The following is a 22626-nucleotide window of genomic DNA, read 5'->3' on the forward strand; positions in this document are numbered from 1 at the left end:
CAGCAGTCTCCCCTTGGAAAGATAAAATTGCCAGGTGCATCTCATGAATTCTGGAAAGGCCACAAATCACTCCAAGCAGCACTTCAGGGGGGGATATAACACCTGGACCCCCAACCCTGTCTTCGGATTAGCTGTGCTTCACAAATCAGATGTATAGATTTGCTTGTTTCAATTGCTTTAATAAATTGGCTTTATCACAACACACAGGGTCTCTCATTTAAAGTAATTTATACGGCCCTAGCCGGTTTGGCTCAGTGGATAGAGCCTGGGCCTGCGAACTGAAAGGTCCCAGGTTCCATTCCTGTCAAGGACACATGCCCGGGTTGTGGGTTCGATCCCCAGTGGGGCATGCAGGAGGCAGCCCATCCATGATTCTCTCTCATCATGGATATTTCTCTCTCCCCCTCTTCCTTCCTCTCTGAAATCAACAAAAATATATTTTTTTAAAAAGTAATTTACACAAGAAAACAAGAATCGAGCTTGGGGACAGCCCTCTCCGTCTGACTCAGGGGGCTGTCCAACACAATACACCTTTTTTGGGGTGTGGGGAAGGGTTGTCTCTGGTCTGCCGGTAACAGAACCTCCCATTGGCTCTCTCTGTGACCGTGGCACCTTACCCAAATTCTCCGTGCCTCGGTGTCCTGACTGTAAAATGGGGAGAAGTGTATACAGTTGTTATGAGAACAAACCAGCTAACAGATTTAAAGCGCTTGGAATAGTGTTTGATGTGAAGTAAGCGGTGAATAAATGATATTCTGACTCACCGTGGTGTCCAGTCTGTAACCAGACCAACAGGCCAGGGCACACGCCCAGCGCGAGCCCGGGGAAAGCCCAGGCGGAGGCGGAGGCGTGGAGGAAGCGCTCCGCCCGACTCGCGCCCAGACCGGCCGGGGGCGCGCGGTCACGTGATTGAGTCAAGATGGCGTCGCCCAGCACGCTGTGGCTCTTGGCTGTCGCTCTCCTGCCGGCGTCCTGCGCCGCCCTGCGGCTGGGGCATCTCGACCCGCCCGGGCCGTTGCCGCTGGTGATCTGGCATGGGATGGGTGAGTGAGTGAGAGGAGGACCCGAAGGGTTTGGCGACTCTTCCCCTCTTTCAGCGCGGGTTCGCGTCTGCAAAGAGCAAGGGCGAGGACCGGGGTCGCTCAGCAGCCGGCTGGCCCGACGTTAGGATTTGGGGGCTCCTCTGCGTTGGGCAGGGAGCAGGGGAAGGACCTGTCCTTCGGTGAGCGCTCACAGGGGGTGTGCACTGCATCCGGGCTTTACGCGGAGTTGGTTTAATCCTCACAGCAGTGGCGACAGGATGGAGCATCCGGCACCCGTTCAGCAGAGCTGGGCTGTGGCTGCAGGGACCCAGGCATCCTTCCTTTTATTCATTCACACATTGAACAGAGATTTGTTAGGCACCAAATAACATCGTTATTGAGAGCATCTATAGATGCGGAGGACACAATAGAGAGCACAACAGACTACATTCTTTACTCTTTTGGAGCTTATTTTCCAATGGGAGAGACAGACTATACAGATAAGTGTTGAGTGCGATGGGAAAATAAAAAAATAAAACTGAGAGGGGGATGGAAACCGAAGATGGTGGCTTGCAATTTTACAGAGCAAGATAAGGAAAGGATTCACTGAGAGTGATATCTGAGCAAAGACTAAAGTGCACGAGGGAGATAACCTGTGGCTATCTGGTACAAGGAATAGTAAATGCAAAGGCCCTGAGGCAGAGGTATGTCTGGTATGTTCTAGAAACTACATTCAGGTCAGTGTGGTGGGAACTGAGTGAACAAGGAGAAGAAAATAGGGGTTTAGGTTAGGGGTGGGGAGAGGGGGGGCTGCAGGTGTTGTTAGGCCCACTAAGGCTAGGGACTTTAGCTGGAATGAGGTGGGAAGCCCTTGGAGAGGGGAGTTGAGATGAGTGACATGATCTTAACTTTTAAAAGGACCACTCTAGTTGAGAATAGATTGTAGGAGGTCATGGACATTTGCAGGGAGACAAGTTAGGACGCCATTACAGTAATTTAAACAAAAGATGACAGTGGCCCTAGCCAGTTTGGCTCAGTGGATAGAGCATTGGCCTGCGGACTGTAGAGTCCTGGGTTCGATTCCAGTCAAGGACAGGTATCTCAGTTGCAGGCTCCATCCCCGGCCCTGTTTGGGCTCGTATGGGAGGCAAACAATCGATGTGTCTCTCTCACATTGATATTTCTATCTCTCTGTCTCTCCCCCTCCCTTCCACTCTCTACAAATCAATGGAAAAATATCCTTGGGTGAGGATTAACAAAAAACAAACAAACAAAAAACACCACAAAACAAAACTTTAAAAAAAGAGAGAGAGATGACAGTGGCTTGAAACACTATAGTAAAATGGAGAAGTGGTCAAAGTTTGGAATATTTTGAAGATGGAACCAAAGGGATTTGCTAACAGATGAGATGTGGAATGAAAGAGATAGAAAGGAATCAAGGATGACTCCATGGGTTTTGGCCTGAACAACTAGAAGGATGAAGTTGGCATTTCCCCAAAGTGGGGACCCCTGTAGGGGAGCACACTTGGGGTGGTGAGAAGATCAGAGGTCTGCTTTTGAACTTACTAAATTTGAGAAGCTTGTTAGACATCCAGGAGATGTAGAGGTGTTTGGAGTGTGCAGTTTAGGAGAGAGGTACAGGCTGGAGATTTAACTTGGGGAAGCCTTCAGCATATATTTGGTATTTAATGCTGTGAGACTGGGGGAGGTTATATAACCTAGGGAGTGAGTGTACACAGAAGAGGGGAGAGATCTGAGGATTGAGCCCTGAGGCACTCCTAACATATGGAGGTTGAGATGAGAAGGAACTAGCAAAGAAGGCAGTGATGGGACAACCAGGGAGGTGGAAGGAAGACAGGAGAGTGCAATGTCCTGGGCAACAGCTGAAAATGTTTCAAGAGGAAGAGAGTAATCAAACTGAATGGAATGTTTACAGGTCAATCAAGGTAAGGGATAAGAATTGGTAACTGGATTTAGCAACATGAATATCACCCAAGACCTTGACAAAAGCAGTTTTGGAAAGAATGAGTGTCTTATTGGAATGGGTTGAAGGAAAGTGTTCAGAGAGGAATTAGAGTCAGCAAATATAGACAGTTCTGTCAGGGCTTTGTGCCAGGTCCTGGGTTGCTACAGGGGAGTTAAATGAGAACACAAGATGCTTCATGTCCTTCCAGAGCACAGTCAGTCCGTAGGGAGGCAGGTAAGAACCAACTTTGCAGTTCAGTTCAATGAATGTTACATTGAGAGAAATCTAAGATGCTGTAATCCTTAGCCTTTTCCTCTTTAAAAAGTAATTCTTAAGCTTCCTCTCAGGTTGGAAACAGGATGATTGAGTTAAAATGGAAAATAATCTCATCCCACTTCTCCCACTCAGTGTTCCGTCAGCCACTTTGCTTCCCATTTTTAGTTCTGGTTCCTTAAAACAGGAAGAGAAACAGGACTGGGCCTTGGGTGAAACAAGGAAGCCCCTAGCAATGATTTCAACCCTTTTCATCTCATGGCACATACAAACTAATTACTAAAATTCTGCGTCACAGTAAAAAATATATTTGTTGCCAATCCGATAAAAAGAAAGGTGTCATTTGGATTCATTCACACCAGACGGCTATTGTTGTGTTGGCTGTTGTCATTTTTTTATTTGACAGTCTAAGGGAAGAGAGGTCAGTGCCCATGTTAAAATAGGCATTGCATGTTTTCAAAATACTTGCCGCACACTGCCCTAGAGTGTTAGATTGAAGGAAGCACTCACTCTGTTACAAGTTGAGGGTCAGCACTTACATGAATCTGAGAGTGATGCCTCCTTAAATTTTGTGTCCTATGTGCTTCACTTGTCTTACCCTAGTTTTGGTCTTAAAGAGAAATTCAGTTCCAACGCGTTTGTTTGTTTTTTAATCTTTATTTTTGAAAGTATTACTTATGTCCTCCTTTTCCCCCCATTGACCCCTTCTGGCCCAAAGCGTTTTTTGAATCCATTAACCCACGATGTTTCTGATGATACGGGAGGGGAATATACACCTCTGCTTATTTTTCAGTTGTAAATTTGGTGTCCCAATTATATTGTATGGGCTTTTGAAGTTTATTACTTGATAAACATAAGCTAAGCAAGAATGCTCTTTCTTAAATTGAGGAGAAGCTCATGTAGCATACAATGAATCATAATAAAATAGACAATTCAGTGGCATTTAGTGTGTTATAGTGTTGTGCCACCACTGCTTCTCTCTACTTAAAACATTTTTATTACCCCAGAAAATGCCTGTACCCATTAAATAATCATTCTTCATTCCCCTTCTCCCACAACTCACTCTCACTTGAGATGTCCAATCTGTTTTCTGTCTGTATGGATTTGCCTATTTTGAATATATCCTTTAAAAGGAACAGTACAATATGTGATCTTTTGTATCTGGCTTATTTCACTTATAATAATGTTTACAGGTTCATCCACATTGTAGCATGTGTCAGTGTGTGTGTGTGTGTGTGTGTGTGTGTGTGTGTGTATGACAAATTGTTTATCCATTCATCCATTGGTGGACATTTGGGTCATTTTCACCTTTTGACAGTTATAAATAATGCTCCTATAAACATTCACGTACACGTTTTTGTATGGACACATGTTTTAATTTCTCTTGGCTGTGTATCTAGAAGTCATATGTGTAGGTCATATGATAACTGTAACTGTATGTTTAACTTTTTGAGGAACCACCAGCCTCTTTTCACAGTGGCTGTATCATATCGCATTTCCTCCAGCAATGTACAAAGGCTCCTATTTCTCCATATCCTGCCAATACTTGTTATTTTTCATTTTTAAAAATTAGTTATTTTATGAAAGCCATCCTAGAAGGTACGAAGTGGTATCTCATTGTAGTTTTGATTTGCATTTCCATAATGAGCAAGGATGCTGACCATCTTTTCATATGCTTGTTGGCCATTTGTATATCATCTTCGGAGATATGTGTGTTGAAATCCTTTTTTTCCCTCCCTTTTTTAATTAGGTTATCTTCTTACTGAGTTATAAGAGTTCTTTGTATATTCTGGATATTAAACCCTTATCAGATAGATGTTTTGCAAATATTTTCTCCCATGCTGTATGTTGTATTTTCACATTCCTGTTAATGCCCTTTGAAGCACAAAAGTTTTTTAAAAATTCTTATGATTCATAAGTTCCCATCATTGTCTTTGTTGTCTAGGAGACAGCTGTTGTAATCCCTTGAGCATGGGTGCTATTAAAAAAATGGTTGAGAAGAAAATACCTGGAATTTACGTCTTATCTCTAGAGATTGGGAAGACCCTGATAGAGGTAAGGCTCTTCACAGCTCTGTTCCTTGGAAGTTTGCTGACTAGTTTCACAGAATGTACTGCTCAGATGCTTTGCCTTACGTCTTTGCAGCATATCAAGCAATGGCAATTTAACGCTTGAGTGGCTTATGTGAGGATTCCAACCTAAACTAAACAAGTTCACCTCTTAGAGAAGACGCCAGTGTTTATTTTCAGCCCCATCTTTTCACTTCTCTGTGGTTCCTCTTTTAGGATGTGGAGAACAGCTTCTTCTTGAACGTCAATTCCCAAGTAACATCAGTGTGTCAGATTCTTGCTAAGGATCCTAAATTGCAGGAAGGCTACAATGCTATGGGATTCTCTCAGGGAGGCCAATTTCTGTAAGTTCCTTTCTGTTATACCAATTACATGGAATTGATTTCTTTTTTCTTATTCAGATAGATTGACTCCTCTGATTATTTTTGGATCTTCACCTATGGAAGGGAAGCTATGCTACCTCCTCCCCCAAACTATAGAGAAAGTTTATTTATAAAGTCACGGAAGTAGAAGTGAGCTGTAGAAGAAATGGACTCAGGGAACAAGTTACAGAGGCAAAAGAAGGCCCCTTGGGGCTTAGGGGAAAGAGAGAGGCAAGGAAAATGCCCCTGGGGAAGGAGGCGGGGGAAGGCCTGGGAGTGCTCCATAGACAGAGCCAGCCCCCTGGGAACTATTTTAAAGTGATCCCATGTCAGAAGCTCTACGGAACTTAACTTATTTTCTATGAAAGAATAAAAACTTGTATTTGGTCATATCAGAGGAAAATCCTGAAACTCTGTGGCCTTGGAGAACCACAGAGAATTAAGTGTCTTAATCTGAGGAATTGAATGTTGGTGATACATTTCCATATTCCAGTCAGAGGTGATAATCCTTTTTTCCCCCTCAGGAGGGCAGTGGCTCAGAGATGTCCCTCACCTCCCATGATCAATCTGATCTCAATTGGGGGACAACATCAAGGTAACTTGGGCTCTGTGCCTCTTTTTTTCTGTTTTAACCCACATGACCATTTGATTAAAAAAAAAATTATAGCAGCTCTATTTATACAGGAAGTCAGCCAGCCATCCTTGCAAAATTCTGTGGGTTCCTTCCCCCCCGCCCCAACTTCTAACAAACTAACTAGCATTCTTGAAGAAATAGGAAGATACTTAGGGTTCCATAGGCCTGGAACACAAATGAATTATTAGGTTGTCATCTACTTCCCTCCAATTTAATTGACATGATTTCCTGGAGGTAAGATGTTTGCAGCCACATAGGAAATTAGGAAAGTCTAACAGCCTTTCCCATTTTCTGGCATTGGTGATGTCTGTTGAATTTAGGCTTAGGTAAAGAATAATGTGTAAGTTTTTTTTTTTTTGTCTGTAAAATTAACAGTAGCTATTAGATCCTTGGAAAACAACAGGTTTTCTATGTAGACAGAATTATAGACTCTTGGGGAAGGATGTGTCTTTGGAATAGAACTTTATCTCTGTTCTGATGGGTATAGTTATTAGGTGGGATGGTGTAGGGGTGGAAGGATTCTCCTTATAATCAGGAAACTGGATTCACCCAATTAACTATTACTGATGGGCAAGTAATTTGGTATCCTAGGTCTCTTTCACAGGTGAGGGAAACTAAAATAAGGCTCTGCTCCTCTTGTGGGAGTTTTTCAGAGGATGAAGTGAAATAATAGGTAGGAAATACTTTCTAAAAGTGCAAATATTATTCAAGTGCAAATTAGTAAAAACAGCTTTATCATTTTATTCATTCAGCAAATATTTATGGAAAACCTAGAAACAAGACTAGGTCCCTTCCTTCATGAAACTTCCATTTCTGGAGGGAGCGGGGGAGATAGACATGAAACAAATAAAATAAATACAGACAGTGGTAACCACGATAATGAGAAAAATGAAAGGGTTAATACTTGAGAGACAGAATTGTGGTTGTATTGGTTAATGGTGTAGGCTCTGGAGCCAAAACTGTGTTCACCTGGCCGTATCACTTATTATCTAACCTTGAACCTCTCTGTTTTAAAGTTTCATATCAGTAATATGGGGCTGGAAATGGTATCTATTCCACAGGGTGGTTGTGAGGATTAAATGAATTATTGTCAATATGTGCTCAGAACTATGTCCAGTACCCCCCGAAAACATTATTGAGGATAATGGGGGATGAAAGTGTAACTGGGAGGGGGGAAGAAAATTGGGTTGGACACTACTTGAGTTAGCGTAGGTAGATATGACTTCTCTAAGCTAAGACCTGCGAGATGCAAATGAGTCCAGCCATTGAAGCAGCAAGAGAAGTACAGGTATACCTTATATTATTGCACTTTGCTTTATTGAGCTTTGCAAATACTACATTTCCATCAATATCTGGGGAAGACCCTCCACCAGCAAAAGGATTACAACTCACTGAGGTTTCAGGTGATTATTAGCATTTTTTAGCAATAAAGTATATTTTCAATTAAGGTATGTACATTATATTTTTAGACCTAAAGGCTGTTGCACACTTAATAGACTATAATATAGTGTAAACATAACTTTTACATGCACTGGGAAACCAAAGAATTTGAGTGACTCATTGCAATATTCACATTATTGTGGCGGTCTGGAATTGAACCTGCAGTATCTCTGATGTATGCCTGTATATCCTCCAGGGAGGACCAAGTGCAAAGGTTCTAAGGCAGAAAAGAGTGTGGGGGGACCAAGAGGAAGCTGGTGATAGTGTTAATCCTCAATACATTATGTTCTTAAAGAATATTTAAATGAAATCAGGGTCAAGCTCTGCCTTTTTTGTTTCTCACAGTGCCTTGGACATAGTAGGTGTTCAATACGTAATTATTGAAGGAACGGGTATTTGTCTCCTACTACTCTAGGTGTTTTTGGACTTCCTCGGTGCCCAGGAGAGAGCTCTCACATCTGTGACTTGATCAGAAAAACACTGAATGCTGGGGCTTACAATAAAGCTGTTCAAGAACGGTATGTATGGTTAGCTGAAAAGGACATAGAACCAGCTCTTCCTGAAAATATGCTGACTTTCATGCTAACAGTGATTCCAGGAATAGTGGCTAGTGATATTCAAATGCGATTTTTCCCCCCCATAAATACCTCTCTACTATCTGCTCAATGTTTTTGTAAACCTAAAATTGCTTTAATAATAATTTTAAAAAGAAACAGGACATTTTTCTATATAAGAAGAATGTAATTACAACAGAATAAATGTCCATCTTAAAACAAACAAACAAAAAGCCTTTAGAAAGTACCAAGCCCAAGCAATTACTATTAATATTGGAGGACAGATTATTTATGTTGTCAGCAGTACGTGGTTAGTCTCCTACATCAATGTCCCCAATACTCAGTGTGTTTGAGTATTATTTTTCTCTTTGTGTGTGTGCGTTTGAGTATTTAAAGCATACAGTCACTTTTGGAAAATGTTCTTGTTCAGTTGTTTCTAAATTAAAATATACATTAGAACCCCTGGGAAATTCATTAAAAATGGATTCTAGGGTTCCATTCCTAGAAATTCAGATTCAGTACACCTAGAGTATTCTAGGTGATAACTGGGATCAATTAGTTTGGCTATGGTATCTATCCTATGGGTTTTCCAAGTGGATCATTCTTGTCTAATAACAACTCTTCAATACAACACTTCCTTGAAGCCATTTTCCAAAGTATAGCCTTGTGAGTGACTCACAGAGAAACAACCAGAAGCTAGCTCTTTTCCTTTTCTTGCAGTGGCTATATGCATAGCTACAAAGCTATCATGGGTCAACAGTGCCACCTGATGGTCAGTGAAGGAAACTAAGATACTTGATATTTCCATCTTCCCTCAAGCAGCTCAAACCACTGCTAAGCTTTACCCCCTTACATGATTTGACTAGCCATAGCTTGGTTATTAATGTCCTACATAGTCTTTGTTCTCATGGATATATAAATGGCCTCTGTATACTTTATTGTTCTTAATTTACTCTTATTCTTTTCATTCTAACTCAGATGGCTAAGAAAAGCACATCCTTTTCTTTATATTTCTTTTGTGAACCAAACACAACCATTGGCAATCAGAATTATTAGTGACTATAAATGAGCAGTTTGTAGGGGGACAATGACACCTAAATACTGATTAAAAGTGGGAAGAAAACAAAGTGAAAAGTGGTTGAGAGAGAGAGAGAGAAGCATCTTATCAGTTGCCTCCCATTTATGCCCCAACTGGGGATCGAACACGCAACCTTTTGGTGTACAGGACAACACTCCAACCAACTGTCCGGGGCAAGATGCATAAGATACTTTGAATGATAGAGATAAGTGCACAGGACTTTTTGTTGAAAATCTACAAGGAATTATCAGAATCCCAATTCTCTTAAGTGCATATTTAAGTGATTGCTCCTCCCCCACCCTAGCAAGAGAAGTAAAATTTACTTTCTGGAACAATGTAACTAGAGAAGTACCAGACTTCCAGGAAATAAACACAGGATGATGATAAGATGCCATACTGAGTGAGCCCTAGCTGATTTGGCTCAGTGGATAGAGCTTGATCCCCAGTAAGGGGGCATGTAGGAGGCAGCCGATCAGTGATTTTCTCTCATCATTGATGTTTCTATCTCTCTGCCTCTCCCTTCCTGTCTGAAATCAATAAAAATATATTAAAAAAAAAAAGATGCCATACTGAAAACCCAGCCCCTCCTACTCCTCTTTCCTCTCACTCTGCTCCCAGAATGATGGCAACCTGCTAAGCAGAAGGTTGGTACACCCCTCTCTGGAAAAACTGGCCCCAGAGAAAAGACCTACAGGTTGATGTTTGCATCCTCTAACAAGTCAGGACTCCTCCTGATTACCATGTGGTTAAGCCACCAGTAAATAAGCTCTGTCTGTGTGAAGAGCTTCCACATCTCCTAATTTAAATAAGAACAGCCCTAGCCAGTTTGGCTCAGTGGATAGAACATCGGCCCACAGACTGAAGGGTCCCGGTTCTATTCCAGTCAAGGCACATGCTTGAGTTGAGGGTTCGCTCCTGGCCCCGGTCGGGAAGGATTTGAGAGCAACCAATTGATATGTCTATCTCACATCAATGTTTCTCTCTCTCTCTCTCTCTCTCTCTCTCTCGCTCTCGCTCTCGCTCTCGCTCTCGCTCTCGCTCTCGCTCCCGCTCCCCCCACCCCTTTCCTCATTCTCTCCCTCTTAAAAGCAATGGAAAAAAATATCCTTAGGTAAGAATTAACAACAACAAAAAATGTGAAGGGAAAATAAAAACAGCTTCAGACATGCAAAAAGAAAGAGCTTCCATAGCCTCTTTCTAGGGGCTGTTGGAGAGGCTCAGTTCTACATTGTCAAGCTGTGTGAGCTTGAGTGTCTGAGTCTCATCTCTCGTGTGAGGGTAATAGTAGAACTTTCCTGCAGAGTTGTGAAGATTTAACAAATTAACAGTAAAACGTGCAGTGCAGTGCTCAGTTCATATTAAGGCAGGTTTGGGCTGTGACCACTAGTGGTGCTGGGTTTAAAATATTTACTTCAGCTTTAGCTTTCTGTTTATTTATTTATAAGTATTGCAGTGGTTTTGTTTTCTCTAATGTTTGGTTACAGTTGTAAAGTATTTCGTTCATAATTTCATCAAATATTGAACTTCTGCTGTTTGCTGGGCCCTATTCTATGGAGAACAAGATAATCAGGGTCCCTGTTCTCATGACATAACTAACATACAAGTGGGACAAGGGGATCTCCAAGTGAACAGATGCACTAGGTCAGTGGTCGGCAAACCGCGGCTCGCGAGCCACATGCGGCTCCTTGGCCCCTTGAGTGTGGCTCTTCCACAAAATACCACGTGCGGGCGCGCACGTACAGCGTGATTGAAACTTCGTGGCCCATGCGCAGAAGTTGGTTTTTGGCCTGGACAAGTCTATTTTGAAGAAGTGGCGTTAGAACACTCAAGGGGCCAAAGAGCCGCATGTGGCTCGCGAGCCACGGTTTGCTGACCACTGCACTAGGTGACCTTGAATATGCTACGGCCATGATGAAAATGAACAGGATGCAGTGATGGAGAGGTCCTTACTTTGGATAGAATGGTCTTTGAAGAAGAGATGTTTAAGGCAGGATCTGAAGGATGAGAAGTAAGGAGCATAAGAGAAACAAAAGCATGGAGCCTGAGACAGGTTTTGCTGTTCTTGGCCAGGGTGATTAGAGTTTAGTGATAGATGCTTTTGGACAGAGAAGCAGAAGCTATTTTATGCAAGGCCTTGTAGGTCACATAAGGAGTTTGGATTTTCTTCTAAACATTATGAGAGAAAATTGGGAGGTTTTAAGCAAGGAAATAGGAAGATGAGTGCAATGAAGAGAAGTGGAATGAGTTGAGATATGTTTTATAATATCGTAGATGAACTAGACTGTTAGCTAGGGTATAGCTCACCATTTATAACACAATTTCCCTGGCAAGTGCATTCTGAGTAGTAGCTTTTAGGATACTTTTCTAATTTTACAAAGTTGTTTGCTTTTTACTCTTAAAGTTTCTTTGTAAAATCTCATTTTAACACATGGCCAGTATGAGATTTAAAGAGGCAAGTAGTCCAAGTAGAGCGGTGGGAAGGGGATGGTGAGAGCTTAATGTGACAAAAGGAAACAGTTTTCTCTTTGCAATATTGTCCTAGGTTGGCTTTTGTATTAGGGAGGATCCTGGTTGCAAGGAAGAAACCAAATCAAGCCAAAGTAAGTTTTAAAGAAATTCATATTTTGGTACCCATGGCCTCAGAGGGATGGGAATCAAGAAGGGGGAGCCATCACCCTGGTTGGTATGCCTCTCGGTTGGGCGTGGTCCTGTGCACCAGGAGGTTACAGGTTCAATTCCCGGTCAAGGGCACAAGCTCGGTTTGCACTCGATCCCCAGAAGGGGCCAGAGTAAGCAGGAGGCAGCCGATTGATGCACTCTCATATTGATGCTTCTCTCTCTCTTCCTCTCCCACCCTCTCTCTAAAAACCAATAAACCATTCTTTTTTTTTTTTTAAACTTATTTTAATTGATTTTTTACAGAGAGGAAGGGAGAAGGATAGAGAGTTAGAAACATCAATGAGAGAGAAACACGGATCAGCTGCCTCCTGCACACCTCCTACTGGGGATGTGCCCGCAACCAAGGTACATGCCCCAGACTGGAATCGAACCCGGGATCCTTCAGTCCGCAGGCCGATGCTCTATCCACTGAGCCAAACCAGTCAGGGCCCAATAAACCATTCTTAAAAAAAAGAGAGAGAAATGGAGCCATCCAGAGCTAAGGCAGTCTCTCTCCAACTGTTGTCCTTGCTGCTCTCTCTGTTTCACTTCTTCCTTTCTCTCTCCAGGCAGACCAACCCCTGCTGCCGTGGTAAAAGCGGCCTGGCACAGCTCCTTTAGGAGCTTATCTCGGCCTGAGGCAGGAATCTCTCTGCCCCAGTTCAGATTCTTAGGGAAGGGACCATGCCCCTGCTCAGATCAGGTTCCCACTTGTTCTCATTAGCTGTGTTCAGAGAAGGGTGGGACCACATGGTACCAACCATACCCACTCCTGTAGCTGGTAGGTGGGGGCAGGAAGGGCGCAGTTCCCACACGAGAGAGGATGGTTTTGATTTAGACAGAGACCCCCGAAGATGTCTTCTACACTGTTCAGATAATTTAACCACAGCAAAGCAAATTTGATATCCTAATACTCTGAATAAGCAGTGAGGAAGTGTTTTTGTTTTGTTTTGTTTTTTTATCCTCACCCGGGGATATGTTTACTGATTTTAGAGAATGAGGAAGTGGGGAGAGAGAGAAACAGCTTTGTGAAAGAGAAACATTGATTGGTTGCCTCCAATACACTCCCAGACTGGGGATCAAATCCACAACCTTTTGGTGTATGGACAACTCCAACCCAGCCACACGGCTAGGGCGGTGAGGAAGTGGCATGGTGGGGACAATGAGTGATGGTGAGTGTAACAGTTCTCTCTCGCCTTCTGACTGAAATCTGCCATGTAGTTCCCCTCTGAGATACTAGCAGCTCTTCCTGATTTCTCCTTCCTCCTTTTCTCCTGCCATCCCCCACCCTTGGCCTCTTGTCTTCTGTGCCAGCCCTGCTCTCCCAGCTGGCCCTCTCCTTGGTCCCTGGCTCCCAGCTTGCATGCCCCTTGCTTTGCAGGGCCTGCGCTCCCACCCCCATGGCTCAGAGAGTGCTTTTCTTCAGTTGTCCCACTTTGCCCACATCTTTGCCCTCATCTTTGCCCTCAACTTGTCACACCCTTTCTTGGAAATAATGAGGCAACCACTCAAGCTGCCTCAGATACTTTTCAGTTGTTCATAAAAGTAGAGTGTGCCCTGGCCGGTTGGGCTCAGTGGATATAGCATTAGCCTGCAGACTGAAGGGTTGTGGGTTTGATTCTGGTCAAGGGCGTGTACCTTAGTTGCAGGATCAATCCCCTGTGCCAGTCGGGGCACATGTGGGAGGCAACCAATTGATGTGTCTCTCTCACATTGGTGTTTCTCTCTCTGTGTCTCTACTCCTCCCTTCCACTCTCTCTAATAAAATCAATAGAAAAAATATCCTTGGTGAGGATTAGCAAAAAAATAAGTAAATAAAAGTACAGAGAGCCCTGTACTTTTATGGGTGTGGTTTTGATTTAGACAGAGACCCCCGAAGGGGGGTCTTTAAATTATCTGAACAGTGTTAAATTATCTGAAGCTGGTGTGGCTTAGTTGGTTGAGTGTTGTCCAAAAGGTCGCTGGTTCGATTTCCAGTCAGGACACATACCCAGGTTTTGGTTCTATCCCAGGTAAGGGTGCCTACAAGAGCCAACCGATCAATCTTTCTTTCTCATATTGATGCTTCTCTCCTTCTCCCTTCCTCTCTCTCAAAAAAATAAAAAATAAATAAAGAGCAGAGAGTAATGCAACAAGCTTCTGTGTACCTAAAATAAGTATTTTGACATATTTGCCTCAGATATTTTTAAGAACAGAAACATTTCAGATAAATTTGAATTTTTTACATCTCTTCCATATCCCATTCTTTGTCCTCTCTCCATAGTGACAACCACTGTCAAATCAGAATATAGCCTATTAAAAGTTTGTATCATATACATACATACCTATCCATAGTCAGTCAACAAATAGTGTTATATTGTATATTTAAAATTGTATGTAATGTATATCTTATTGTGCATTTTATTCTACAAATGATTTTTGGACTCAATATTACGTTTTTGAGATCTAAACATGTTATTACATATACATAAAGCTGATTTGTCTGATTTGCTGCATGACATTTTATTGTATGACTTCACAGTTTATTGATTCCATGTTGTACTCATTTCTAGTTCTCATTATAACAACTTTCAGAGAACATCATTGTATTGAAAAGCCCAGTCTTCCCCTCCTATGTTCTGGTTCTATTACATACTAACACTTTGACCTTGAGCAAGCTACTTAATCACTCGGAGTATGGTTGCCTCATTTGTAAACACGAGTATACTAATAGTACTTACTCTATAGAATACTTGTAAGAATTGAATAGTTTAATATATATAAAGTGCTTACAATAGGCCTGGTATATAGTAAGTGCCATGTGTTACTATTATAATCTCTAAGCCACAGTGGCTAGAGCCTCAGAAGGTAGAGGCTTATGTCACCAAGGGTGGCCTGTGGTTGGGAAGTGCTGGCTTGGGAGCTGTTCTTCCCTGCCTCTTTGTGTGCTGCACTGTAGACTCAGAAGATTTAGGTTCATGTCTTACCCTTTCTAGTGCTGGCTGGGTGGCTTTGGGAGAGCTACTTGAGCTCTCCGAATCTGGCCCTTCAGTGGTAAAAAGGAGGTAAATAGTACAAACCCATTTTTCTTCTCTGTCCACCTCCTGAAGAGCCTCCCTCTCCTTCACCTCCCCACCTTCTGCAGCACTTCCAGCTTCTGCTCATCCTCATGGCCTCCCCTTGGCTCGCTTGTGAACATGAGTATAATAATAGTGCTTACTCTATGGAATTCCTGTAAGGATTGAATAGTGTGCACCAGGCTTCTTACAAAACAAATGTCCTTCCTGTGCCCCTTCTCAGCTATTTCCTTTCACACAAAAAGGTGACCAACCTGTGATTACTGCCTTTATTCTTTCTTTTATCCTTAGCCATTAGGCCTCCCCACTGCCATTCTGAGTCACCAGAACCAGGCCTGGCAAGATCTGGGGCCTTTGTATTCTTTCACCTACATTTTCTGAAGGAACTTGAGTGTCCACTTGTGTGAAAAGTGTGTGGGCTCTGCTCAACATTTCTCAGCATTTGATACTTGACCACCTACTCTTGAAGCTTTGTCTTCTCTTGTTCTTCTAACTATACCCCTGTCACATCTCTAAACCCTAACACTCCTTTACTGCCAAGCCTACTTCGCTCATAACTTGTCTAACATCCTTACATCATTCTCTTTCATTTGGCAAACCCTTACTACTGAGCATCTGCCAGACGGTCACTGCTGAGGAGCTTCCAGTCTTATAGGGGAGAGGCAGGACTAATACTCTCACACAATAAGCGATAACAATGCCAAAACAAAATGATAAGGCCACCACTAATACCAGTATTTTATAAAAGTTCAGAATTTGTCACCTTTTAAAAATTAGATAAACGTTTAAAAGCTTTCAAATACGTTTATAAGCAGATATATGTGTCACTCTGACCACTGACAGTCTGACTGTTGCCTCCTTTAACCTCAGCCCTGTCTCCTGGGCGTCAGAAGCTTCCATCGTCTCTGATGTAGATGGTCCAGTGGGCTTTAGTGCCACGCTGCTCTGCTGAGTGGCGCTTTCAGGATCACCGCCTCTGGGCAGCTCTTTCACTCTGGTTGGGGGCTGGCTCCTTTGGTAGAAATTTTGATTTCTTTTCCTGCTAAACTGGGATAGGAAGTCCCACTCATGTTCTAATTCCTCTCTCCCCCTAGAGGACATCTCCCATTAGGTTCATGCTCAGCCTTTTTCTCCAGCCGGAATACTGCTGTGTAGATGCAGGTGCTAAGTGGGAACTAGCTGCTGGGAGAACTTATGGTAGAGGTGTCAGTTTTGGTAGGGGAGGGCTAGGAGGGAATGGAAGGGGAAGTGGAGAGAGACTGAGACAAAGTAAAAAAGTATGGAGAGAAATGATCTGTGTCTGAAATATTATAACCACCAAATACCTGCCTTTTGTCCTTAAAAGTTGCATGACATCCCAGAGTCCTGAAAACTAGTATCACTCAATAGTATGATAAATTCTTTGTGATTGAAAGGTTAGACCTCCATCCCAGTATCAGCACAGCATGATAGATGAAGAGGAGATAAATAGGTGAAGAGGAGGGAGAGGTTGTGGGATTTGAGCTGAGTCTTGCAGGATGAGTAGAAAGCAAAGGAGAGGGAAAGATTTGGGGTTGTGGGAGGGGACAGCATGTGTCTTCATGGCTTTGAAGCATGATTGTGATGAAGCTCAGTGGTACAGGGGAACCATATTGATAGGTCCTCTTCCTAAGTTTTAGGATACTTTTGTTTGTTTTTTTTAATCATCTTGATGATGTTTTTCCACTGATTTTTAGAGAGAGTGGAAAGGAGGGGGAGAGACAGAGAAACACTGATGTGAAACACATCAATTGGTTGCCTCTTGCACGTGCCCTGACCAGGACGGGGGATCAAACCTATAATTGAGATTCGTGCCCTTGACTGGAATTGAACCTGGGACCCTTCAGTCCGAGGGCCAACGCTCTATTGACTGAGCCAAACAGGAAGGCTAAGATGTTCTTTACTGTATTAAATAGCACATCCTTGCGTCAGGTGTCTAGGTGATGAACTTTGATAGGTGGAAGTCTTGTCTTCCCTATTAGAGGGCAAGGCCTGGGACTTGAGGGCTCTGGTCTCTGATCCTTTGAAATCTCCTGGTGACCTATGCAGAGGGGCATGCTGACATGCAGCGTGGTCACCTTGATTTCTTTTTCCCCCTGCAGGCTGGTGCAAGCAGAATACTGGCACGACCCCATAAAGGAGGACATGTACCGCAACCACAGCATCTTCTTGGCAGATATTAATCAGGAGAGAGTAAGCATCCAAGCCAGGCTGCTGTTATGTATTCATTTTTCTATTTGGGACATTTATAAAAAGATCAGCAGTGACTGTTTACCAAAAGTATCCCAGACAACCCAGGAAACAGAAGTTCTGTTTCTAGGAAGGGAGCCAGCGATTCGGAGATTCAGTTCCTTTTAGGGAGGCTGAAGTCCATTTGGCTCTCCTCCCTTATGTCCTTTCCCTTTCCTAGTGTTGAAGCACGGTCAGCTCAGTGGGTTGCTGGCTGGCTTACATGGAACTTCACAGCTGCTGGTTTACTGAGGGAAGTCTTCCTGGTGGGTCTCTTTTGGGTCAAATTTTCACAGAAAAGAGATTTACTTAGAAGAGATACTGCAAAGGGGACTGTGTGTCCCAAACACAAGCATGATTTGGGAGATTCTGGTAAACTAGACGGCTTAATTTATATTGTGTTTATCTAGAGGTTTTTTAAAATTTCATATTATTTTAAATATGTTTTTTATTGATTTTAGAGAGGAAGGAAAAGAGAGAGGAAAAAACATTGATTGGTTACCTCCTGTACCCACCACGACCCTGGGGACTGAGTCCCTGCAACCGAGGCTTGTGCCCTGACTGGGAATCAAACCAGTGACCTTTCAGTGCATAGGACGATGCTCAACCAACTGATCCACACCAGCCAAGGGGAAAAAACAGTAGTATAGCAAAACCACTCAGAACTTGCAGCTTCTTATTTTGCCTTGGCTTTCTCTGGCTAGATGTCTTTAACCTGTATGACGGGTGCCTGTGGAGTGGAGTGACAGATTAATGATGGCACCTTGGTTGCTGGGGGCATGCCAATCAGATAGGATGTTAAGAAAAAGGCTGTACAAGGTATATTCTGGGCAGGAAACTGAAAAAGCAGCCTGTATCATAGGAAAGAAACATGGTGGTCCAGGGTCAGGGAGACCAGAGCACTGAAAGGCTTTAATCCCCCTGCTGGAACCTGATGATGACTCTGAGATACTGCTGGCCTTTCCCTCCAGGGTGTCAATGAGTCCTACAAGAAAAACCTGATGGCCCTGAAGAAGTTTGTGATGGTGAAATTCCTCAATGATTCCATTGTGGACCCTGTGGATTCTGAGGTGAGACTGCTTGGGCAGGCCACAACCAGACAGACCATAGTAGTAAATGACTTTTGGGGGAAAACCACTTACCTTTGTGTAGAGCAGGGGTTCTTCACCTGAGGTCTATAAATGGGACACCACCCAGAATTGTATGCAAAGTGGTAACGTTGAATTCTCTGAGGGACTATAATTTTGATTAGATTTTCAGAGACCTGTGACCCCAGTTCAGAACCACCAGCCCAAAGTCTGTAAGTCCCTAAGGTTGACATTAAGGTCTGCCTTGACCTGGCTTCAACCTGTTTCTCCAACCTAATCTCCCTACATTATCCACTTTAGATTCTCTGATCACATTGTATTACTTGAAATGCCCCAAACTTGGCCTGTGCTTTTTCTCTTGTGTGCCTTTATTCAAGCTTTTCAGTCTCTTAGAATGCCCTTCCCTGGGCTTCTCCACCTGACAAGCTCCTATTTACCTTTCAAGGCCAAACTCAGATCACTTTCTCCATTTAGGATGCTATCCTATTTCAAGTAGAATCAGCCTGTATTACAGCACTCATCACATCAGACCACCAGCAACTAGCAAACCATGGCCTGCAGACCAAATCCAGCCTGCCACCTGCTTTTGAATGGCCCATGAACTAAGAATAGTTTCTACATTATTAAGTTGTTGAAAAAGTAAAAAATATTTGATGAAGTGAAAATTATATGAAATTCAGATTTCAGTGTCCATAAATAAAATTCCATTGGAACACAGCCATACTCAAGTTTTAAAAAATATTGTCTGTGGCTGCTTTTGCATTACAATGACAGCATTGAGTCGTTACAACCATGTGGCTCTTAAAGCCAAAAATATTTTGTATGTGACCTTTATAGAAAAGTATGTTAAACAATTAGTTGTTTCTGTGCCTCATGAGATTAGAGATTTTTGAAAAACAGTGACCATATGTATTCATCTTTGAGTGTGTAGTTCAGCACAAGGATTTTCAGAGGGTAGTTGCTCAATAATTATCGGAAGCAGAAATTTTGGGAAATTGGAAAGCTCTTTGGAAAAGATTAACTCATCTCTCAAGATCTACCCTTAAAAAAAAGATGACTCAAGACGTATTCTATTTTTCCTCCTTACTACACCTTCATGACGTCGTTAGTTGGTTAGGCTTAGCTACCAGCCGGTCTTGAGTTAGTTTGGCAGTATATATGCCATGTGTGTGATCTTCGTATTTCTTCCTCCTTTCCTGCAGTGGTTTGGATTTTACAGAAGTGGCCAAGACAAGGAAACCATTCCCTTACAGAAGACCACTCTGTACATACAGGTAACTGGGTGGGGAGAGGTGCTGTCCTTTTCAGCTCCTGGCTCCTGAAGCTGCCAGGTTCTTGGGTGATAGACCCTGTCCTGTACACCCCAAAGCAGTAAGTGGTCGTGAGGTGTCTGACCCGTCTCGCTGAGGCTGGGTAGGCTGCTGACTGTTGCACTAGTCTGTTAGGTGCTGGTCTATAGAATCTACATCCTGAAGGTCAAAGGACCTGTACCTCATGGTTTTCAAGCATGTCCAAGGGACACATCCTTTCTAGCTCCTTCTCTCTGGTATAAAGGTTAGAACTGGCTTCTTTTGCTGAGATGCAGACTGGATCAAATCCAACAAGCCCCCTATGCATAATGAAAACAGGAGACAGGTGTTACTTTAAAACATTAATAGTCGTGGAAGTGTTTTTAAATTAGGCACTGACAAGGGGAGCTCCTGCAGGAGGTAATGGGACTAGAGTTGTGAATTCTTTTTTTGCAGTAGATGTTTCTCAAGCAGAGGTCGCAGCATTTCACCACTTCCAGCTCCACTCTAAAGATTTTATCTTGGAGATACACTCACCAAAATGCACAAGTGCTGTGTCTGAGCCAATTGCCTTCTACTCGAATTTCTTTAAATTTCAGAAGCCTAGTCTCCTCTCTTGGCTTTTCTCTTACATTTGATGCCCCTCTTGGGTGAGGTAAGAGGGAAGCTAGGGTCTGTTAAGTTTTGGAAATTACAATTTAAGAGCCTCCTTATTGTGAAACTCAAACTGATGGTAACCACAGAAGCAACATTCTGATACTGTCATAACTGCTCATCTTCCCACCATATTTGTTCTGTGGCACATGGGCAATAATATTTTCAACTGCAAGATATGAAAGTGTCCCAGATTTGTTACCTAGGGGTTGGATATTTTAAGTTATCGAGCTAATGTTCTCCTGTCTTTGGTTCAGTTCCACTTAACTGACATTTTGAGGCAGTGTTGTCCTCCAAAAGGTTTGGAAAACTTTAGAAAGCAAAATATAAAACTATAGACCAATCTCAACTGCATATAATTTTAATGCTTAGGGGAAAAAATAGGTATCCTTTTTAGCATTTTTGACAATACATCTAAATTGTGATACTTAGGGAAAAGATTGCATTTTGAGAATATATCTCAACTAACATTTTTTAATTTATTTCAGAGAAGTGAGAGGGGTAGATAGAAACATCAATGATGAGACAGAGTAACTGCTCAGCTGCTTCCTGCACACTCCCTACTGGGGATCGAGCCTGCAACCCAGGCATGTGCCCTTGATGGAATCGAACCCGGGACCCTTCAGTCCACAAGCCAACACTCTATCCACTGAGCCAAACCGGCCAGGGCTCAGCTAACATTATTTTTATTCCAAAACTTTCCAGTAAGCCTTTTGATTAATTATGGCATCTCTCTCTGCAGGACCGCTTGGGGCTAAGAGAAATGGACAATGCAGGACAACTAGTATTCTTGGCTGTAGAAGGGGACCATCTTCAACTGTCTGAAGAATGGTTTTATGCCCATATCATACCCTTCCTTGAGTGAAACCTTTGCAATTTGCACCAGAGCTCAGGGAGCTCCCAGCACTTCCAAACTAGTGAAGACTGTTCCCTTCATGCCCAAGCCGGAGCACAGATCCAGCTTGCAACTAACCCTTTTCTCTAGTCATCATCTAACATGACCTACTCGGAAAGATCTAAGATCTAAATCTTATCCTTTGCCTCATCCTATCAGCATATGGTGTTGAATGCAAGTTTAATTAGTTAATAACCACAGAGATTATTTTACAACCATTTGATGTAGTCAAGCTGTCTCAGGAAATGTCTGCTGCAAGTCAGTGCCAGAACTGTGCCCAGGCCCAGAAGAGACTGAACAAACTAAAACAATGACATAGATTCTAAGGGCAAACACCTTTCTCACGTAAATCTAGCCACATTTCAAGCCAAGAGAAGGCCAATACCTAGGCCTGAGGTATTCACAGACATGCTTTCTGTTTTGCTGGTGGGGATTTAACCAGTGCTTGCAAGAGTATTGCTTGAATGTTGCTAAATAATCTAAGGCTACCCTCCTCTCTTTGAGTATGTTTTCTTGTGTAGTATCTTTAGCAATTATTAGACAAATTCCACTAGTCCACCATCTAGCTTCAGTAGCACTCTTTTGGTCTCAGATTGTGATAAATTAGTTGCTGAAATAAAAGGAGGGAAGTAACACCCAATTGGATTGTTTAAGGGAGGAAGTGTGGGTATTGCTTAACTTAGAAAGGGAGGTGAAGAAAAATGTAGAAATGGAAATGAAAACTGAGGAGGTGGTTCTTTCCATTCCATCCTTAATATGTCATCTCTTAATATGACTAGTGGTCTGGATTAAGTCACTTCTGTTACTGGTATTAACAGAGAATGGGAGGAAAACATGGAGATCAGGCTGATTTCCATTATAAAAAACCGTATTTTCTAGTACACTCCAAACTTGTTTCAGTTGTGTTCTGTGAAGAGAAAAAAAGATTGTTTCCTCAAAAAGCTTGGGGAATATTGCACATGCCTTTTCTCCTTGGAGATCAACCCATATTAAGGACTTAAAATTCCTGTTATGTTAAAGAAAACTAACCTTATTCTACCATTCCCCACACTATTTGAGCAATCTGAACATGATAGCCCCAACTTCCCTGCCCGTGAAAACCTATCAAAACTGTTTGGAAGACTAGTGCAGAATGTCAGTTTGGGGAAATGATTAGATACACATGGGAAAAGTCTTGTTAGTGCTGTGATGTTTACTCTTTGTGATTTTTCCTACACTTAAGCCTTATTTTTCAACTAAAAGATGAGGCTTAAGGGCAAGAAATGGGGGGATGTGAAAAGAAATGTATGAGGTTGTCTAAAATAAAGAGTAGCTTCTTAACCTTCGTGTCATGTTTTCAAT

General features: G+C 42.6%; 1 protein-coding gene across 1 annotated transcript; it reads left to right on the plus strand.

Moving 5' to 3' along the window:
• Window positions 1–884: 884 nt before the first annotated feature.
• On the plus strand, window positions 885–22606 carry PPT1 (palmitoyl-protein thioesterase 1). Its single transcript, XM_079776195.1, has 9 exons — window positions 885–1043; window positions 5207–5316; window positions 5547–5674; window positions 6217–6287; window positions 8182–8284; window positions 17233–17323; window positions 18331–18429; window positions 19650–19721; window positions 21133–22606. Exons 1-9 carry the CDS (start codon window positions 920–922, stop codon window positions 21253–21255), a joined length of 921 nt encoding a protein of 306 aa, XP_079632321.1. The 5' UTR covers window positions 885–919; the 3' UTR covers window positions 21256–22606.
• The last annotated feature ends 20 nt before the right edge of the window (window positions 22607–22626 follow it).

The sequence above is a fragment of the Cnephaeus nilssonii genome, assembly GCF_951640355.1.
Source record: "Cnephaeus nilssonii genome assembly, chromosome: 7".
Classification (NCBI taxonomy): domain Eukaryota; kingdom Metazoa; phylum Chordata; class Mammalia; order Chiroptera; family Vespertilionidae; genus Cnephaeus; species Cnephaeus nilssonii.